The 23,007-nt window shown below is 42.3% G+C and overlaps 2 protein-coding genes across 2 annotated transcripts in view; both read right to left on the minus strand.

Moving 5' to 3' along the window:
* LOC118377325 (protein mono-ADP-ribosyltransferase PARP8-like) overlaps window positions 1-6,975 on the minus strand; it is a 115,375-nt gene extending 108,400 nt beyond the window's left edge. The window contains exons 1-2 of the mRNA XM_052479735.1: window positions 6,465-6,975; window positions 4,551-4,605 (exon numbers count right to left, since the gene is read on the minus strand). Coding sequence (XP_052335695.1) covers window positions 4,551-4,605; window positions 6,465-6,555 — 146 coding nt within the window. The 5' untranslated portion in view covers window positions 6,556-6,975. The remainder of the gene's footprint in view (window positions 1-4,550; window positions 4,606-6,464) is intronic.
* An 8,698-nt stretch (window positions 6,976-15,673) lies between these two features.
* The window catches only part of LOC118375790 (PDZ domain-containing protein 2-like), a 232,384-nt gene continuing 225,050 nt past the window's right edge, over window positions 15,674-23,007 (minus strand). Inside the window, 2 exon segments of the mRNA XM_052479737.1 lie at window positions 15,674-19,398; window positions 19,447-22,206. Of these exon segments, the coding sequence (XP_052335697.1) occupies window positions 22,040-22,206 (167 nt within the window). The 3' untranslated portion in view covers window positions 15,674-19,398; window positions 19,447-22,039.

The raw sequence follows: 23,007 nt of genomic DNA on the forward strand, positions 1-23,007 counted from the left end.
CTCTACCCAAGTCCAGGATATAATAACGACTACAGAGTCAACTCTACCCAAGTCCAGGATATAATAACAACTACAGAGTCAACTCTACCCAAGTCCAGGATATAATAACAACTACAGAGTCAACTCTGGTCCAGGATATAATAACAACTACAGAGTCAACTCTACCCAAGTCCAGGATATAATAACGACTACAGAGTCAACTCTACCCAAGTCCAGGATATAATAACAACTACAGAGTCAACTCTACCCAAGTCCAGGATATAATAATGACTACAGAGTCAACTCTACCCAAGTCCAGGATATAATAATGACTACAGAGTCAACTCTACCCAAGTCCAGGATGTAATAATGTCTAGAGTCAACTCTACCCAAGTCCAACATATAATCACAACTACAGAGTCAACTCTACCCAAGTCCAGGATATAATAATGTCTAGAGTCAACTCTACCCAAGTCCAGGATATAATAATGACTACAGAGTCAACTCTACCCAAGTCCAGGATATAATAATGACTACAGAGTCAACTCTACCCAAGGATATAATAATGACTACAGAGTCAACTCTACCCAAGGATATAATAATGACTACAGAGTCAACTCTACCCAAGTCCAGGATATAATAATGACTACAGAGTCAACTCTACCCAAGTCCAGGATATAATAACAACTACAGAGTCAACTCTACCCAAGTCCAGGATATAATAATGACTACAGAGTCAACCCTACCCAAGTCCAGGATATAATAATGTCTAGAGTCAACTCTACCCAAGTCCAGGATATAATAACAACTACAGAGTCAACTCTACCCAAGTCCAGGATATAATAATGACTACAGAGTCAACTCTACCCAAGTCCAGGATATAATAACAACTACAGAGTCAACTCTACCCAAGTCCAGGATATAATAACAACTACAGAGTCAACTCTACCCAAGTCCAGGATATAATAATGACTACAGAGTCAACTCTACCCAAGTCCAGGATATAATAATGACTACAGAGTCAACTCTACCCAAGTCCAGGATGTAATAATGTCTAGAGTCAACTCTACCCAAGTCCAGGATGTAATAATGACTACAGAGTCAACCCTACCCAAGTCCAGGATATAATAACGACTACAGAGTCAACTCTACCCAAGTCCAGGATATAATAATGACTACAGAGTCAACTCTACCCAAGTCCAGGATATAATAATGACTACAGAGTCAACTCTACCCAAGTCCAGGATATAATAATGTCTAGAGTCAACTCTACCCAAGTCCAGGATGTAATAATGTCTAGAGTCAACTCTACCCAAGTCCAGGATGTAATAATGACTACAGAGTCAACTCTACCCAAGTCCAGGATATAATAATGACTACAGAGTCAACTCTACCCAAGGATGTAATAATGACTACAGAGTCAACTCTACCCAAGGATATAATAACGACTACAGAGTCAACTCTACCCAAGTCCAGGATATAATAATGACTACAGAGTCAACTCTACCCAAGTCCAGGATATAATAATGTCTAGAGTCAACTCTACCCAAGTCCAGGATATAATAACAACTACAGAGTCAACTCTACCCAAGTCCAGGATATAATAATGTCTAGAGTCAACTCTACCCAAGTCCAGGATATAATAATGTCTAGAGTCAACTCTACCCAAGTCCAGGATATAATAATGACTACAGAGTCAACTCTACCCAAGTCCAGGATATAATAACGACTACAGAGTCAACTCTACCCAAGTCCAGGATATAATAATGACTACAGAGTCAACTCTACCCAAGTCCAGGATATAATAATGACTACAGAGTCAACTCTACCCAAGTCCAGGATATAATAATGACTACAGAGTCAACTCTACCCAAGTCCAGGATGTAATAATGTCTAGAGTCAACTCTACCCAAGTCCAGGATGTAATAATGACTACAGAGTCAACCCTACCCAAGTCCATATAATAATATAAGTCAACTCTACCCAAGTCCAGGATATAATAATGACAACAACTCTACCCAAGTCCAGGATATAATAATGACTACAGAGTCAACTCTACCCAAGTCCAGGATATAATAATGTCTAGAGTCAACTCTACCCAAGTCCAGGATATAATAACGACTAGAGTCAACTCTACCCAAGTCCAGGATATAATAATGACTACAGAGTCAACTCTACCCAAGGATATAATAACGACTACAGAGTCAACTCTACCCAAGTCCAGGATATAATAACGACTACAGAGTCAACCCTACCCAAGTCCAGGATATAATAACGACTACAGAGTCAACTCTACCCAAGTCCAGGATATAATCATGTCTACAGAGTCAACTCTACCCAAGTCCAGGATGTAATAATGTCTAGAGTCAACTCTACCCAAGTCCAGGATGTAATAATGACTACAGAGTCAACTCTACCCAAGTCCAGGATATAATAACAACTACAGAGTCAACTCTACCCAAGTCCAGGATATAATCATGTCTACAGAGTCAACTCTACCCAAGTCCAGGATGTAATAATGTCTAGAGTCAACTCTACCCAAGTCCAGGATGTAATAATGACTACAGAGTCAACTCTACCCAAGTCCAGGATATAATAACAACTACAGAGTCAACTCTACCCAAGTCCAGGATGTAATAATGTCTAGAGTCAACTCTACCCAAGTCCAGGATATAATAATGACTACAGAGTCAACTCTACCCAAGTCCAGGATATAATAACAACTACAGAGTCAACTCTACCCAAGTCCAGGATATAATAATGACTACAGAGTCAACTCTACCCAAGTCCAGGATATAATAACGACTACAGAGTCAACTCTACCCAAGTCCAGGATATAATAACGACTACAGAGTCAACTCTACCCAAGTCCAGGATATAATAACAACTACAGAGTCAACTCTACCCAAGTCCAGGATATAATAACGACTAGAGTCAACTCTACCCAAGTCCAGGATATAATAACGACTACAGAGTCAACTCTACCCAAGTCCAGGATATAATAATGACTACAGAGTCAACTCTACCCAAGTCCAGGATATAATAACAACTACAGAGTCAACCCTACCCAAGTCCAGGATATAATAATGTCTAGAGTCAACTCTACCCAAGGATATAATAATGACTACAGAGTCAACTCTACCCAAGGATATAATAATGACTACAGAGTCAACTCTACCCAAGTCCAGGATATAATAATAACTACAGAGTCAACTCTACCCAAGTCCAGGATATAATAATGACTACAGAGTCAACTCTACCCAAGTCCAGGATATAATAATGACTACAGAGTCAACTCTACCCAAGTCCAGGATATAATAATGACTACAGAGTCAACTCTACCCAAGTCCAGGATATAATAATGACTACAGAGTCAACTCTACCCAAGTCCAGGATATAATAACGACTACAGAGTCAACTCTACCCAAGTCCAGGATATAATAATGACTACAGAGTCAACTCTACCCAAGGATGTAATGTAATAATGACTACATTGTCAACTCTACCCAAGGATATAAAACAACTACAGAGTCAACCTAGACAAGTCCAGGATATAATACAGGATGAGTCAACTCTACCCAAGTCCAGGATGTAATAATGACTACAGAGTCAACTCTACCCAAGGATATAATAATGACTACAGAGTCAACTCTACCCAAGGATGTAATAATGACTACAGAGTCAACCATATTAGAAGACTTGACAAAAATGAAGTCTTATCATATACCAGACATAACTAAATCTATCAGGGCCTGGGACCAGTCTCATCGATAATGGTGCTGGTCCAGTGAGCAACGGTTAGGTACTGTAGGTTCAGACCTCAACAGCATCATTTAAAATTAGCATATATATCTGATGAATTACAGGCCTGAAGGAGGGCAGTCCTGGTAGTTCATTTGTGCCTCACTGGGGAACTGTCAAGTGGATTTAAAGGTCCAACAGGCCAGTCCCCGTCCCCCCACCCTCCAGCAAACACATATCATTCATATGAAAACCCCATGTAAACAACCAGCCCTGATGACAACCACTAGACAAGCCCAGTAAGATACAGGATGTGTAAACAACCAGCCCTGATGGCAACCAGTAGACAAGCCCAGTAAGATACAGGAAGTGTAAACAACCAGTAGACAAGCCCAGTAAGATACAGGAAGTGTAAACAACCAGCCCTGATGACAACCAGTAGACAAGCCCAGTAAGATACAGGATGTGTAAACAACCAGCCCTGATGACAACCAGTAGACAAGCCCAGTAAGATACAGGAAGTGTAAACAACCAGCCCTGATGGCAACCAGTAGACAAGCCCAGTAAGATACAGGATGTGTAAACAACCAGCCCTGATGACAACCAGTAGACAAGCCCAGTAAGATACAGGAAGTGTAAACAACCAGCCCTGATGACAACCAGTAGACAAGCCCAGTAAGATACAGGAAGTGTAAACAACCAGCCCTGATGACAACCAGTAGACAAGCCCAGTAAGATACAGGAAGTGTAAACAACCAGCCCTGATGACAACCAGTAGACAAGCCCAGTAAGATACAGGAAGTGTAAATTCTCTTAATGTTGTACTGTACCTTCTGGAGCCTTTGGAATAGGTGAAGGTGAAGGTGGCGTCAGAGTATCTGAAATCTGAAATAAATAACAGGGGAAACAGAACCGGTCAGAACAGAAACCAAAGAGGAGGGTTATTAACCAAGCCACTGCTATGCCAGGCCACAGGGAGAAGAAAGGGGGGGGGTCCCCTTTCAACAAATGCAGTTTTCATGGAAACATTGAAAGGGGGTGCCCACTGACTGACAAAAAAGGTTTAAAAAAATAGTTGGCCAATATTACACTCAACAAAAATATATAATCACAACATGCAACAATTACCAAGTTTTTACTAAGAGTTACGGTTCATATAAATGAATGAATTAGGCCCTAATCTATGGATGTCACATGACTAGGAATACAGATATGCATTACGGGTCAAAGATACCTTAAAAAAAAGGGGTGTGGTCAGTATCTGATGTGACCACCATTTTGTTTTTATTTAACTATGCTATGGAGCACAACACCTTTATTTAACTATGCCTCATGCAGCACGACACATCTCATTCATATAGAGTTGATCAGGCTGTGGAATGTTGTCCCACTCCTCAATGACTGTGAAGACGCTAGATATTGGCGGGAACTCCAGAGCATCCCAAACATGCTCAACGGGTGACATATCTGGTGAGTATGCAGGTCGTGGAAGAACTGGGACATTTTCAGCTTCCAGGAATTGTGTACAGACCCTTGCGTTACATGGGGCCGTGCATTATTATCATGCTGAAACATGAGGTGATGGCGGTGGCTGAATGGTACGACGATGGGCCTCAGGATCTCGTCACGGTATCTCTGTGCATTCAAATGTCCATCGATAAAATGCAACTGTTTGTTGTCCGTAGCTTCTGCCTGCCCATAACATAACCCCACCATGGGGCACACTTCACAACGTTGACGTCGCCCACATGACGCCATACACGCTGTCTGCCATCTTCCCGGTACAGCTGAAACCAGGATTCATCCGTAAAGAGGACACTTCTCCAGCGAGGCCAGTGGCCATCGAAGGCGAGCATTGGCCCACTGAAGTTGGTTACGACACCGAACTGTTGGACATACTGACAAATTCTCTAAAAAGACAGAGGCAGCTTAAGATAGAGAAATTAACATTTAATTCTCTGGTGGACATTCTTGCTGTCAGCCTGCCAATATGCACGCTCACACACATTGTCCCCAGCACAAGGTGCACCTGTATAATGATCATGCTGTTTAATCAGCTTCTTAATATGCCACACCTGTCAGGTGGATGGATAGTCTTGGCAAAGGATAAATACTCACTAACATGGATGTAAAAAATATTTTGTGCACAACAGTTGAGAGAAATAAGATTTTAGTGCATATTAAACATTTCTGGGATATTTTATTTCAGCTCATGAAACCAACACTTTATATGTTGCTTTAATGTTTGTCAGTATAAGTTTACACAACCGTATGTCCGGTACAACTAACGTCGATAGGCGAATAGACAAGCTACGGCTGGTGTCATCGATATTATGGCTGTCCGTCAATCTGTAGGGATGTTGAACCAAAGCAGTGTCATCATGACAAGCATATTAATGTTGTTTTTCTACTCCATTATATTTTAAATGTTTCAAATAATTAGTCACGTTTAAAAAATAAAAACTTTCCGTACCAGGGTCTAATGTTTTGCCACACCAAAATGTAATGATAACTCAAGAAGACACTGTTAGGCTTCACCAATTTAATCATCGCACACACCTATCAAATAAAATGTCGGTCAATAATTAGATTCATTTGTGATGTTGACAACTGTGTCTAGAAGATGCTTTTGATGTTTTTGCTTGCTATCGAGGACAAGGACGAAACAGATGTGTGTGAATCAACATACGGCTTTATTAACCTGGGTGGAACACGTACCGTTCCACTACTGTACGGACACTCACCGGAGAAAAGGCAGTCTTTCTCTGCCTTGCACCTTTGAATTACGATGTTGACGTCTTTTTGTATTCTCTCTTGTCTTGAACACATCCCCATGAAATAAACCCCACGGGAATGGCTTCTCTTCTCTAATAAAGGCTAAATAACATCCCATCAAAAGGACTGATGTATTTCGACTGATGGTTGATACTGCTTTGGTTATATTCCAGGTGTCCGATCTTCGTACCGTTTCAGCTCGTAGCGGATATCATCTCGAATAACAATGCTTTTATACAGCAGGAGTAGTAGTTCCGCACATCGATGGATTTCATTAAAATAGCCTGTTCCACTTTTACTCCTAAAGCCCCAGTCTGCACTCTTAATCACTATGCACTGCTAAACCCAATAATGGCGATCTGTAAAGCTAAGATCAAAGATTGTTATTAACCAAGATAGACCTGAGCCTGCCGTTTCCAATGAAGGCAAATTAATCATAACGGGCCGAACAAGCGCCAGTTAGTGAGACCCTCTGGCATTTATGGATTTTTCCGATGGGGAACGCCTACTCTGTGATGTTTGCGTGTGCAATCAATTAAAATGGAGAGAAAGAAAAAAAAACTTCTGGCAAAGGGTAAAGTCTGCAAAAAGCATTCCACTCGGTTTGTTACAGATTCAAATTGTGTAAATCGATAATCGGTAAGAGATCAAATGTTTCAGTGATGAGAAAATGTGCAGAATTTCGGCCAAAATAAGATCTCGCGATATGTTCTTCAACTAACCGGACACTGCGCTTCCATTTATCGCCATATTTGGAAACGCCAACCGGATGATTCATATTTATATATCCGGTGAAATATCTGACTCATTGTTCTATCTGTGCTAAAACTATGAGCCGACTGTTAGTCTTAAAGTGAAACCAACATCGCTTTAACTCCAACTAACGTCGTCGCTAGTTACCACAGCCACAAAGTCATTAACCCCGCCTATTTCCACCACTTCTCTTTTTAAAACCAGATTTGAAACCTAACCTTAACCACACTGCTAACCTTATACCTAACCATCATCTTAAATTTAGACCATAAGGCAAGTTTTATGAGACTCGAAATCGAGCTCAGGTGCATTCTGTTTCCATTGATCATCCTTGAGCTGTTTCTACAACTTGATTGGAGTCCACCTGTGGTAAACTCAATAGGCTGGACATGATTTGGAAAGGCACACACCTGTCTATATAAGGTCCCACAGCTACATTCCAAACACTTAACAGACCATCCCCTCAGCCCTCAAGTGAAGCGGACACTTGCAGAACGAGGAAGGAAGGGAATGATTTTTATAGATGGACTGCACCTGCCCGGAAAGTTATCACTCGTTCATCCCGTGATGATTGTGTTTCCAGCCGCCGGGTGCTTGATATGGGCTACAGTCAATTATGAGTGCATGTCTACTTATATTAAATATATCATTATTAATATACGCCTACTGTATGATAGCTAGCTAATTAATGTTAGCCTGCCTACTGTATGATAGCTAGCAAATTAATTAGCTAACGAACGTTAACCTGCCTACTGTATGATAGCTAATTAATTAGCTAACTAACGTTAGACTGCCTACTGTATGATAGCTAGCAATATTAATTATCTAACGAACGTTAACCTGCCTACTGTATGATAGCTAATTAATTAGCTAACTAACGTTAACCTGCCTACTGTATGATAGCTAATTAATTAGCTAACTAACGTTAGCCTGCCTACTGTATGATAGCTAGCTAACGTTAGCCTGCCTACTTAGCCTGCCTACTGTATGATAGCTAGCTAATTAATTATCTAACGAACGTTAACCTGCCTACTGTATGATAGCTAATTAATTAGCTAACTAACGTTAACCTGCCTACTGTATGATAGCTAATTAATTAGCTAACTAACGTTAGCCTGCCTACTGTATGATAGCTAGCTAATTAATTAGCTAACGTTAGCCTGCCTACTGTATGATAGCTAATTAATTAGCTAACTAACGTTAGCCTGCCTACTGTATGATAGCTAATTAATTAGCTGGAAAATGTTTTATTTCTACAATTTCCAAAAGATAACCAAACAAAAACATATTTATTTTTTGCGAGACGTGTACGTGCCGTCGTGTGCATTAGTAGCACCATTTTCACTTTTACACTTGTATGTCGACTGTCCATATTGAAGTTGAGGTTCAAAGTTTCGGCTGACTTTTCTTAGCGAATGTACAATCACTGCGAATTGAATTGTGGGGCGTTTCAGGCCACGGAGTGAAAATAATTGTACACTCGCAAGCTAGATAAAAAAAAACGAGGGTTGAGGGGCTTTACAAACTTCCCTTGTTTTCCTTTGGACCGACAGCCACGGTAGCACAGTTGGTAGAGCATGGCGCTTGTAACGCCAGGGTAGTGGGTTCGATTCCCGGGACCACCCATACGTAGAATGTATGCACACATGACTGTAAGTCGCTTTGGATAAAAGCGTCTGCTAAATGGCATATATTATTATTCAGCCAAGATGGTGACGGGAATTTACCCCGATGTGGGTCACCTTGGGGTCATGATAGGGGCTGCACCAAATGATTGATGTGTTATAATACTCGATTATTCTTATGTTGTATTAATAGAAGGGGAATGGTTATAAGACCCTCCCCCCACTACATTTATAGGGTCCTGGACTACAGATTAACAATATAAGCAGTATAAGGTTTAATACTGTTCCACAGTTCTTTTCTAGTCTCTGCCTCTGATAAGAAACGGTCTGGGGGATGTGTGTGCAGTCAAAACAGGGTGTCTGTGAGAAAGCGCCTCAAGGCTAAAAGCGATACATAGACACAGACCTCTGCAGGGGAGTAAATAGATAAGTCAAACATACCACACTCACTGTAAGCCACACGGGAATATAACATTACTGCTGAGCCCTTAGAAAACACTGGACTATTGCTTTGTCCTGCGAGTTTGTATAACTGTATATGCATGGGCTTGGTCTCATGAGTAGAAGGTGTTGATGTAGGCAGTTACATCACTCGACTGCAAGTATATTAAAGCAACTTTGACCTTTTTTATTTTGCAGAAAGGACTGTTTCTGTTGTCAACTGTCTGTCTGGCAATTGCATTAATACAGGTTTGATTGATTTACTTAAAGAATATATTGTCTGACTGATGATTTCACCAATAAGCCAATGATTGACAAGTAACACAGACAGACCTTACCCCAACACCCCCAAGGGCATAAGGATAAGTGGATGAGGGTGTGTCTTTAATAAGTTTGAAATGCAGCCTATGTCAGAGCTAAAAACCAAACCGTGATGTCGAAGGAATTGTCCATAGAGCTCAGAGACAGGATTGTGTCGAGGCACAGATCTGGGGAAAAGTAAGAAATGATTTCTGCCATATTGAAGGTCCCCAAGAACACATCATCATTCTTAAATGGAAGAAGTTTGGAACCACCAAGACTCTTCTTAGAGGTGGCCGCCCGGGCTAAACCGGGGTTTCAATCTGGGGAGAAGGGCCTTGGTCAGGGAGGTGACCAAGAACCTGATGGTCACTGACAGAGCTCCAGAGTTCCTTTGTGGAGATGGGAGAATCTTCCAGAAGAACAACCATCTCTGCAGCATCAGGCCTTAATAATAATAATAATAATATATGCCATTTAGCAGACGCTTTTATCCAAAGCGACTTACAGTCATGTGTGCATACATTCTACGTATGGGTGGTCCCGGGAATCGAACCCACTACCCTGGCGTTACAAGCGCCATGCTCTACCAACTGAGCTACAGAAGGACCTTCATGGTAGAGTGGCCAGACGGAAGCCACTCCTCTGTAAAAGACAAATGACAGCCTGCTTGCTTGAGTTTGCCAAAATGGCATCTAAAGACTCTAAGACCATGAGAAACAAGATTCTCTGGTCTGATGAAACCAATGTTTAACTCTTTGGCCTGAATGCCAGAACGTCAACATAATATATGACATTTTTTAATATCCCGTTGGTAGGATAGTTTCCGCAGTGGAGATCATCCAATTTATTTTCCAGTGATGGCAAGTTGACAGGGATTTGGTTCTTTAGCAGTCAGTTCGAGGTACAGAGAATCGCTGTTCTGATTCTTGAAACTCTTTTGGTCATAAGAGTCTGGTAGCAGCAACATTATGTACAATATAAGTTAAAAACAATGCAGAAAAACACACAGTAGAACAGTCGGTTAGGTTTTTTTCAGCCCGTAAAGACGGGAGGGACGTCCCCTTCGAGCGCCATTATTAATCTCAGTCAAATTGTCTACAGTATTTAATTAACTGGCAGGGTTTTTGGAGAGAAAAGAGAGAAGGGATACATTCTATAGGCTAAAGGACTCATATCATTTTTGTCTTAATCTGTTGTTGTCTAGTACTGTCTTTTTAGCAAGCTAGCTAGGACCATCTACTTTATGTGCTGCTGACTGTACTCCCAGTAGCCTACTTGGTGTGTGAACTGCAGACTGTCTTCCCAGTAGCCTACTTGGTGTGTGAACTGCAGACTGTCTTCCCAGTAGCCTAAAATTGGTGTGTGAACTGCAGACTGTACTCCCAGTAGCCTACTTTGTGTGAACTGCAGACTGTCTTCCCAGTAGCCTACATGGTGTGGGGACATGAACTGCAGACTGTACTCCCAGTAGCCTACTTGGTGTGTGAACTGCAGACTGTCTTCCCAGTAGCCTACATGGTGTGTGAACTGCAGACTGTCTTCCCAGTAGCCTACTTGGTGTGTGAACTGCAGACTGTACTCCCAGTAGCCTACTTGGTGTGTGAACTGCAGACTGTCTTCCCAGTAGCCTACTTGGTGTGTGAACTGAGCCGTCTGCCTACTTGGTGTGTGAAACGGCGCGATACCATCCGAGTAGGGGCAGTGTGGGAAGTGTTGGATGAGAGGCGAGAGGGGAAAAGGATAGTGGTCGGAGACTTGGAGGAGTTGCAATGAGGGTAGAAGAGCAGCATCTAGTAAAGATGAGGTCAAGCGTAGCCTGCCTTGTGAGTAGGGGGAAGGTGAGAGGGTGAGGTCAAAGAGAGAGGAGTGGAAAGAAGGAGGCAGAGAGGAATGTCTTCCCAGTAGCCTACTTGGTGTGTGAACTGCAGACTGTACTCCCAGTAGCCTACTTGGTGTGTGAACTGCAGACTGTACTCCCAGTAGCCTACTTGGTGTGTGAACTGCAGACTGTCTTCCCAGTAGCCTACATGGTGTGTGAACTGCAGACTGTCTTCCCAGTAGCCTACATGGTGTGTAACTGCTGACTGTACTCCCAGTAGCCTACTTGGTGTGATGAACTGCAGACTGTAGTCCCAGAGGCTAGCCTGGACTTGGGTGTGTGAACTGCAGACTGTCTTCCCAGTAGCCTACTTGGTGTGTGAACTGCAGACTGTTGACTCCCAGTAGCCTACTTGGTGTGTGAACTGCAGACTGTCTTCCCAGTAGCCTACTTGGTGTTATGAACTGCAGACTGTCTTCCCAGTAGCCTACTTGGTGTGTGAACTGCAGACTGTCTACCCAGTAGCCTACTTGGTGTGTGAACTGCAGACTGTCTACCCAGTAGCCTACTTGGTGTGTGAACTGCAGACTGTCTTCCCAGTAGCCTACTTGGTGTGTGAACTGCAGACTGTCTTCCCAGTAGCCTACTTGGTGTGTGAACTGCAGACTGTCTTCCCAGTAGCAAACAAATCAAACTTGGTGTGTGAACTGCTGACTGTACTCCCAGTAGCCTACTTGGTGTGTGAACTGCAGACTGTCTTCCCAGTAGCCTACTTGGTGTGTGAACTGCTGACTGTACTCCCAGTAGCCTACTCATGGTGTGTTAACTGCAGACTGTCTTCCCAGTAGCCTACTTGGTGTGTGAACTGCAGACTGTACTCCCAGTAGCCTACTTGGTGTGTGAACTGCAGACTGTCTTCCCAGTAGCCTACATGGTGTGTGAACTGCAGACTGTCTTCCCAGTAGCCTACTTGGTGTGTGAACTGCAGACTGTCTTCCCAGTAGCCTAACTTGGTGTGTGAACTGCTGACTGTCTTCCCCAATTTAGTAGCCTACTTGGTGTGTGAACTGCAGACTGTCTTCCCAGTAGCCTACATGGTGTTCTTTCGTCCAGTTCGTAATCGCTGTTCTGATTCCAGAAGCTCTTTTCGGTCATAAGTGAACTGCAGACTGTCTTCCCAGTAGCCTACTTGGTGTGTGAACTGCAGACTGTCTTCCCAGCAGCCTCAGTCAAATTGTCTGTGTTTAACTGCAGACTGTCTTCCCAGTAGCCTACTTTTTGTGTGAACTGCTAGACTGTCTTTTTGCCAGTAGCCTACTTTGTGTGAACTGCAGACTGTACTCCCAGTAGCCTACTTGGTGTGTGAACTGCAGACTGTCTTCCCAGTAGCCTACTTGGTGTGTGAACTGCAGACTGTCTTCCCAGTAGCCTACTTGGTGTGTGAACTGCAGACTGTCTTCCCAGTAGCCTACTTGGTGTGTGAACTGCAGACTGTCTTCCCAGTAGCCTACTTGGTGTGTGAACTGCAGACTGTCTTCCCAGTAGCCTACTTGGTGTGTGAACTGCAGACTGTCTTCCCAGTAGCCTACTTGGTGTGTGAACTGCTGACTGTCTTCCCAGTAGCCTACTTGGTGTGTGAACTGCAGACTGTCTACCCAGTAGCCTACTTGGTGTGTGAACTGCAGACTGTCTTCCCAGTAGCCTACTTGGTGTGTGAACTGCAGACTGTCTTCCCAGTAGCCTACTTGGTGTGTGAACTGCAGACTGTCTTCCCAGTAGCCTACTTGGTGTGTGAACTGCAGACTGTCTTCCCAGTAGCCTACTTGGTGTGTGAACTGCAGACTGTCTTCCCAGTAGCCTACTTGGTGTGTGAACTGCAGACTGCTCATAACTTGCAGCTGATTGTTGACACACCAACCAGGATCAAGGGGCAGTGCAATTTGTGATTGTTGTTTTAATAATTAGTAGCTTTTATGGAGGGGGAGTGGTTTCACCTCTGCAAGGCAATTAGAAATGAGTGTTAGTATTTAGTACTGTCTAAATTTAGTCACACTCTTTTCTCTCTCTCCCACTACTCTCTCCTCTTCATCATCTCTCCCACTACTCTCTCCTCTTCATCATCTCTCCCATTTGCTAAATCCTTCTCTCTCCGGTCTCCTGATTCTGCCTCTTCGACCCTACTCTCCTCCCTTTCTACATCCTATGACTTGCACTGTACCCTTTCTTCCCGGCTGGCTGGGCCCTCCCCTCCTGCTCCGTGGCCGAGTGACTCATGGGGGAGCTTACCAAACAGGGCTGTGGTCAGCTGAGCAAAAATGGAGGAAAACTAAACTTCCGGAGGCCTTTTCATCCTTTCACTCCCTCCTCTTCCTCTGTATCCACTGTTAAAGCCACTTCCTATCGCTCTAAATATCAGGCTTCTGCCTCTAAACCTAGGAAACTCTTTTCCACCTTCTCCTCCCTCCTTAATCCTCCACCCCCGCCTCCTCCCTCTCTGCGGATTACTTTGTCAACCCCTTTGAAAAGAAGGTTGACGACATCCACTCCTCATTCACTCAAGTCTATTGAGTCCACGGGTCCCACTCACACAGAACAACTCAAACAAGTGACTCGCCCCTGCCGGTTCATGCTCTGCAACAGCCGTAGAGTATCACCTTTCGTCACACACGAAGCGGTGCAATTCCTAATCCAGGCACTTGTCGTCTCCAGTCTAGACTACTGCATCTCGCTGGTTTCCCCGGTTTCCCCGCTTCAACCATCAAACCCCTGTGACCTATCCAGAACACCACAGCCTGCCTGGTGGTCAACCTTCCTACGTTTTCCCTACGTCACCCTGCTCCTCCGCACACTTCACTGGCTTCCAGTCGAAGCTCGTATTCACTACAAGACCATTGGCACTTGCCTACAGAGCAGCAAGATTAACGTCCCCTCCCTACTTTAAGGCTGTGCTCAAACCCTTACACCCCAACCTAAGTACTCCACTCTGTCACCTCTGGTCTCTTGGCCCTTCCATCCCTCCTAAATTTCAGTCACTCTGGATTTTATTTCACCTTTATTTAACTAGGCAAGTCAGTTAAGAAATTCTTATTTACCAAGACGGCCTACCCCGGCCAAACCAGAACCAGGACGACGCTGGGCCAATTGTGCGCCCCAATCACGGCTAGTTGTGATACAGCCTGGAATCTAACCAGTAATGACACCCCGAGCACCGAGATGCAGTGCCATTGTGCTACTCGGGAGCCCAAGAGGATACGAGGATCTGCTAAATTAAATCGGTTTCTAAAGTCCGGGCTCTGTCTTGGTTAAATAAAGGCTGAATGACCTGAAGGCTGAATGACGTGAAGGCTGAATGACGTGAAGGCTGAATGACGTGAAGGCTGAATGACGTGAAGGCTGAATGACGTGAAGGCTGAATGACCTGAAGGCTGAATGACGTGAAGGCTGAATGACCTGAAGGCTGAATGACCTGAAGGCTGAATGACCTGAAGGCTGAATGACGTGAAGGCTGAATGACGTGAAGGCTGAATGACCTGAAGGCTGAATGACCTGAAGGCTGAATGACCTGAAGGCTGAATGACGTGAAGGCTGAATGACGTGAAGGCTGAATGACGTGAAGGCTGAATGACGTGCTTACTCTAACAAGTCTTCACTCTCTTAATCTACTTCTAGAAAAGTCTATTTCTAGAAAAATCAACTTCTAGAAAAATAAACTGAGCTGAGAAAAGTTGATTTCAAGGAAAAATAAGAATTGAATTGAAAGTTTTAACATGTTAATTGAACACTTTCTGACCATAGTTCTTTTGTGTTTTCCTTGTTTTAGTGTTGGTCAGGACGTGAGCTGGGTGGGAATTCTATGTTTTGTGTTTCTAGGTTGGTTTTCTGTGTTCGGGCCTAGTATGGTTCTCAATCAGAGGCAGGTGTCGTTAGTTGTCTCTGATTGAGAATCATACTTAGGTAGCCTGGTTGTCTCTGATTGAGAATCATACTTAGGTAGCCTGGTTGTCTCTGATTGAGAATCATACTTAGGTAGCCTGGGCTTCACTGTTTGTTTGTGGGTGATTGTTTCCGTGTCTGTGTCTTACACCACACGGTACTGTTTTCGGTTTCGGTTATTCACGTTACGTTTATTGTTTTTGTATGGAGTGTTCAGTTTAGGTGTTTAAATAAATACCATGGACACTTACCACGCTGCGCTTTGGTCCTCTCCTCCAACGGAAGAAAACCATTACACAGAGTGCACGGTTAAAATAGACAATTGAACACGCTTTAATGACACTGAAAATGTGTACATTACCGATTCAGATTTGTACAAAAATATTCCCAAATACAGATTATAATTTTTTTCTTTTTTTACAGAAATACCACATCCAAGAAACTATTAATTTAACTCTAGGCCCATATTCACAAAGCGTCTTAGAATATAAGTGCTGATCTAGGATCAGATCGATCCTGTCCATATACTGTAATCTTACTTATTATGATGTAAAAGCATACACTGATTCTAGATCAGCACTCCTGCTGTGAGATGCTTTAAGACTACAGGCCCTGGTGCTGTGTGAAAGGTGTCACCGACTAGGATTCAAATCAAAGGTCAGCGGTCACAAGACTGTATTAGTCATTTACGAGACACTTCCTGAATAGGGCCTTTATCATAGCACCACAGTAGGGTAAGGCAACCCTCCCGCAGGCACTTCATGTTTGGATTTAACCAATCTAGAAGACCAGGTGTGATGAATTTAGGCAATCACTGAACTGATCAATTAGCTCAGTTGGTCAGATGTGGCGCGTCGTTGGAACCATATCCTGCTGTACCCGAGGCCCTTTAGGAACAGGGTTGCCTACCCTGCACCGCAGGGACTATGTTCCCTGCCACACACACACACACACACACACAACGTATTAATCTACTCTAATTTAGTTCAAAATGGCATCCTATTCCCTATGTAGTGCACTACTTTTGACCACTCATGTAAGTGAGCATTTACATTTACATTTAAGTAATTTAGCAGACGCTCTTATCCAGAGCGACTTACAAATTGGATTTCCTGTCTGTATGTAATCAAAACCAAACGCAAAAAAATATATAATAATAATAATAATAATGTACACATTAAAAGAACATTAACAAAGTAGAAGAAAAACCTGAATTGACCAAAAGTTTGTTGTAGCTTTTTGTTAACCACCGTTATCAGAAGATATTCAACAGCAGATCAGTTCCTTTTACAGCAACAGAATATCCTTTATTTTAATAAATCAACCGCATTAAAACCCAAGATTAGAACGATATTCTGAGCAATGTCATATTTTTCAACCATTGCCGTTAAAATAGCCCTGTAAATGTACAAATTCTCCAAGTGTAATATCGTGCTGCACGACAGTATGTGTTACTGATCACACAAAAACAATCTAAACATACCTTGCAGTCAGTCATAGAATTCAAAATGACAGTTTAAAATGTACACTAAAACCAATGGAAAGACGATCAAGTCGGCCTAATTCAAATGTACAGTAACACGAGACAATATTTACAACCAGCTTTCTGAAACAAGAGTTGTGCTTCAGAATGTAAGAGCTGTGGCTATTGTAATGCACGGTTTGAACCCTGCCAGATACAGTAACATACCAGACATGGCACATTTACAGTAACCTACCAGACATGGCACATTGTCACATTTACAGTAACCTACCAGACATGTCACATTGTCACATTTACAGTAACCTACCAGACATGTCACATTTACAGTAACCTACCATACATGTCACATGTACAGTAACCTACCAGACATGTCACATTTACAGTAACCTACCATACATGTCACATTGTCACATTTACAGTAACCTACCATACATGTCACATTTACAGTAACCTACCATACATGTCACATTTACAGTAACCTACCATACATGTCACATTTACAGTAACCTACCAGACATGTCACATTTACAGTAACCTACCAGACATGTCACATTTACAGTAACCTACCATACATGTCATATTTACAGTAACCTACCATACATGTCACATTTACAGCAACCTACCATACATGTCACATTTACAGTAACCTACCATACATGTCACATGTACAGTAACCTACCACACATGCCACATTTACAGTAACCTACCAGACATGTCACATTTACAGTAACCTACCATACATGTCACATATACAGTAACCTACCAGACATGTCACATATACAGTAACCTACCAGACATGTCACATTTACAGTAACCTACCATACATGTCACATTTACAGTAACCTACCATACATGTCACATGTACAGTAACCTACCATACATGCCACATTTACAGTAACCTACCAGACATGTCACATTTACAGTAACCTACCATACATGTCACATATACAGTAACCTACCAGACATGTCACATATACACTAAGGTTCTGTTGTATTTCAGAGGGAAAACTAAAAACGGAAATCACATGTGGTTAGTCTGTACTGTATATCTGTCAACACCTTTAACAGTAAGACACGTTAAATCAATGATGTGGAATTTCAGGAGATACAAAATATGTTATGAATATGGATGAAGTAGGAACTTCAATGCACTCTGTACTTAATCATTAAAATTAATCATTTCAATTCATTTCTAAAATGTCTTGTTTTCAATTATCAGGTTTAGAGCATTGGATTGGAAACCCGATATGCACACCATGCACGTACATTAAGTCCCGTACAATGCAACTCCAGTAGCATAACGCCGTAGCTCTAATCCAACTCAACTCCAGTAGCGTGACGCCGCAGCTCTAATCCAACTCAACTCCAGTAGCGTGACGCCGTAGCTCTAATCCAACTCAACTCCAGTAGTGTGACGCCGTAGCTCTAATCCAACTCAACTCCAGTAGCGTAACGCCGTAGCTCTAATCCAACTCAACTCCAGTAGAGTAACACCATAGCTCTAATCCAACTCAACTCCAGTAGCGTGACGCCGTAGCTCTAATCCAACTCAACTCCAGTAGAGTAACACCATAGCTCTAATCCAACTCAACTCCAGTAGCGTGACGCCGTAGCTCTAATCCAACTCAACTCCAGTAGCGTGACGCCGTAGCTCTAATCCAACTCAACTCCAGTAGCGTAACGCCGTAGCTCTAATCCAACTCAACTCCAGTAGCGTAACGCCGTAGCTCTAATCCAACTCAACTCCAGTAGCGTAACGCCGTAGCTCTAATCCAACTCAACTCCAGTAGAGTAACACCGTAGCTCTAATCCAACTCAACTCCAGTAGCGTAACGCCGTAGCTCTAATCCAACTCAACTCCAGTAGAGTAACACCGTAGCTCTAATCCAACTCAACTCCAGTAGCGTAACGCCGTAGCTCTAATCCAACTCAACTCCAGTAGAGTAACACCGTAGCTCTAATCCAACTCAACTCCAGCAGCGTGAGGCCGTAGCTCTAATCCAACTCAACTCCAGTAGCGTAACACCGTAGCTCTAATCCAACTCAACTCCAGTAGAGTAACACCGTAGCTCTAATCCAACTCAACTCCAGTAGCGTAACCCGTATCACTAATCCAACTCAACTCCAGTAGCGTAACGCCGTAGCTCTAATCCAACTCAACTCCAGTAGCGTAAGGCCGTAGCTCTAATCCAACTCAACTCCAGTAGCGTAACCCGTATCACTAATCCAACTCAACTCCAGTAGCGTAACGCCGTAGCTCTAATCCAACTCAACTCCAGTAGCGTAACGCCATAGCTCTAATCCAACTCAACTCCAGTAGTTTAACACCGTAGCACTAATCCAACTCAGTTTTCAAATAGAGTTATCTTCCAACGATGCAGAAAGAGGTGAGTCTCTGACACAGCTACTGTAGGTGTCACATTGGGTCAGTGTGAGGATTTAGGTGACAAGATACAGGGTAAACTGAGAGGATACCTACAGGGTAAACTGAGAGGATACCTACAGGGTAAACTGACCGATACCTACAGGGTAAACTGAGAGGATACCTACAGGGTAAACTGAGAGGATACCTACAGGGTACACTGATAGGATACCTACAGGGTAAACTGAGAGGATACCTACAGGGTAAACTGAGAGGATACCTACAGGGTAAACTGAGAGGATACCTACAGGGTAAACTGAGAGGATACCTACAGGGTAAACTGAGAGGATACCTACAGGGTAAACTGAGAGGATACCTACAGGGTAAACTGAGAGGATACCTACAGGGTAAACTGAGAGGATACATACAGGGTAAACTGAGAGGATCCCTACAGGGTACACTGAGAGGATACCTACAGGGTAAACTGAGAGGATACCTACAGGGTACACTGAGAGGATACCTACAGGGTACACTGAGAGGATACCTACAGGGTAAACTGAGAGGATACCTACAGGGTAAACTGAGAGGATACCTACAGGGTACACTGAGAGGATACCTACAGGGTACACTGAGAGGATACCTACAGGGTACACTGAGAGGATACCTACAGGGTAAACTGAGAGGATACCTACAGGGTAAACTGAGAGGATACCTACAGGGTAAACTGAGAGGATACCTACAGGGTACACTGAGAGGATACCTACAGGGTACACTGAGAGGATACCTACAGGGTACACTGAGAGGATACCTACAGGGTACACTGAGAGGATACCTACAGGGTACACTGAGAGGATACCTACAGGGTACACTGAGAGGATACCTACAGGGTAAACTGAGAGGATACCTACAGGGTAAACTGAGAGGATACCTACAGGGTAAACTGAGAGGATACCTACAGGGTACACTGAGAGGATACCTACAGGGTAAACTGAGAGGATACCTACAGGGTAAACTGACCGATACCTACAGGGTAAACTGAGATGATACCTACAGGGTACACTGAGAGGATACCTACAGGGTAAACTGAGAGGATACCTACAGGGTAAACTGAGAGGATACCTACAGGGTACACTGAGAGGATACCTACAGGGTACACTGAGAGGATACCTACAGGGTAAACTGAGAGGATACCTACAGGGTAAACTGACCGATACCTACAGGGTAAACTGAGAGGATACCTACAGGGTACACTGAGAGGATACCTACAGGGTACACTGAGAGGATACCTACAGGGTACACTGAGAGGATACCTACAGGGTACACTGAGAGGATACCTACAGGGTAAACTGAGAGGATACCTACAGGGTAAACTGAGAGGATACCTACAGGGTAAACTGAGGGGATACCTACAGGGTAAACTGAGAGGATACCTACAGGGTAAACTGACCGATACCTTGACATAAAATAAGGTTGGTTCAAATAAGAGGTAAAGGTTTTAAAGGCAAAGTGACAATTTCGTGTTTTTCATAAAATAATCACATTTTAAGAGAGAGAGAAAAAAAAAAACTTTTGCTGCAGTGAAGTCTGATTGAGCTGATTGTACACAAACGGCAGTTGATTATAAACAACAGCAGTTATACTAGTATACAACACTGAGTGTACGAAACATTAGGAACACCTGCTCTTTCCATGACGTAGACTGACGAGGTGAATCCAGGTGAAATCTATAGATATTCCAAGATGCCACCATAAAGACACTCTCCTATCCTCCTGTATAACACACTATATTAGCCTCTCGTCTTCCTGTATAAAACACTATAATAGTCTAATATCCTCCTGTATAACACACTATATTAGCCTCTCGTCTTCCTGTATAAAACACTATAATAGTCTAATATCCTCCTGTATAACACACTATATTAGCCTCTCGTCTTCCTGTATAAAACACTATAATAGTCTAATATCCTCCTGTATAACACACTATATTAGCCTCTCGTCTTCCTGTATAAAACACTATAATAGTCTAATATCCTCCTGTATAACACACTATATTAGCCTCTCGTCTTCCTGTATAAAACACTATAATAGTCTAATATCCTCCTGTATAACACACTATATTAGCCTCTCGTCTTCCTGTATAAAACACTATAATAGTCTAATATCCTCCTGTATAACACACTATATTAGCCTCTCGTCCTCCTGTATAAAACACTATAATAGTCTAATATCCTCCTGTATAAAACACTATATTAGCCTCTCGTCTTCCTATATAAAACACAACAATAGTCTAAATACTCCTGTATAACACACTATACTAGTCTAATATCCTCCTGTATAAGACAATATAATAGCCTCCTGTCCTCCTGTATAAGACACTATAATAGTCTAATATCCTCCTGTATAAAACACTATAATAGTCTAAATCCTCCTGTATAAGACACTATAATAGTATCCTGTCCTCCTGTATAAGACACTATAATAGCCTCTTGTCCTCCTGTATAAAACACTATAATAAAAGAAAGAGTGCTTCATACTCCACGATCTGGTTTTGACACTCTATCTGACATTCCGGACCGAATTGCAGTCTGCTTTAACGAAATAACCTTCTTTGCAATGTCTGTCCGTTTCATCAGAATATGTCACGATAATAACATTTCAGCCATCGTAGCTTTATATATATATAGTTCTCTGAGATATGTCTGTTGTATGTCTGTCATACGAAAGTCCTGGATTATATATTATGTCACCTCAAGATGACATACGTGTTCTGCGAGGTACGTCTGTCTGGTTCTTCATGTTAGTTCTGTATGTCTGTTGTATGTCTGTCATACAGAGGTCCGCGGTTTCCTGATGACCAGCTGCACGGGGCCTTCGCTGACAGCCTTGATGATGTTCCAGGCGTCGTAATGCATGAGGCCCTGCAGCGAGCGTCCGTTGACCTCCAGTACCTCGTCCCCCACGTCCACCACCCTCGACAGCTCCGCAGCACCACCTAGAGGAGGTTGGGTTCATTATGCTCAGACGTTATAATAGGTCATAAATGGTCATGACAAGTATTACAACGCATTATAACAGCATCGTAATGCATTATAACTATCATAATGCATTATAACAGTATCATAGTGCATTATAACAGTATCATAATGCATTATAACAGTATCATAATGCATTATAACAGTATCATAATGCATTATAACTATCATAATGCATTATAACTGTATCATAGTGCATTATAGCTATCATAGTGCATTATAACAGTATCATAATGCATTATAACTATCATAATGTATTATAACAGTATCATAATGCATTATAACTGTATCATAGTGCATTATAGCTATCATAGTGCATTATAACTATCATAGTGCATTATAACAGTATCATAATGCATTATAACAGTATCATAATGCATTATAACTGTATCATAGTGCATTATAGCTATCATAGTGCATTATAACAGTATCATAATGCATTATAACTATCATAATGCATTATAACAGTATCATAATGCATTATAACTGTATCATAGTGCATTATAGCTATCATAGTGCATTATAACTATCATAGTGCATTATAACAGTATCATAGTGCATTATAACAGTATCATAGTGCATTATAACAGTATCATAATGCATTATAACAGTATCATATTGCATTATAACAGTATCATAATGCATTATAACAGTATCATAGTGCATTATAACTGTATCATAATGCATTATAACAGTATCATAATGCATTATAACAGTATCATAGTGCATTATAACAGTATCATAATGCATTATAACAGTAT

The sequence above is a fragment of the Oncorhynchus keta genome, chromosome 25 (genome assembly GCF_023373465.1).
Source record: "Oncorhynchus keta strain PuntledgeMale-10-30-2019 chromosome 25, Oket_V2, whole genome shotgun sequence".
In the NCBI taxonomy this organism is placed as follows: domain Eukaryota; kingdom Metazoa; phylum Chordata; class Actinopteri; order Salmoniformes; family Salmonidae; genus Oncorhynchus; species Oncorhynchus keta.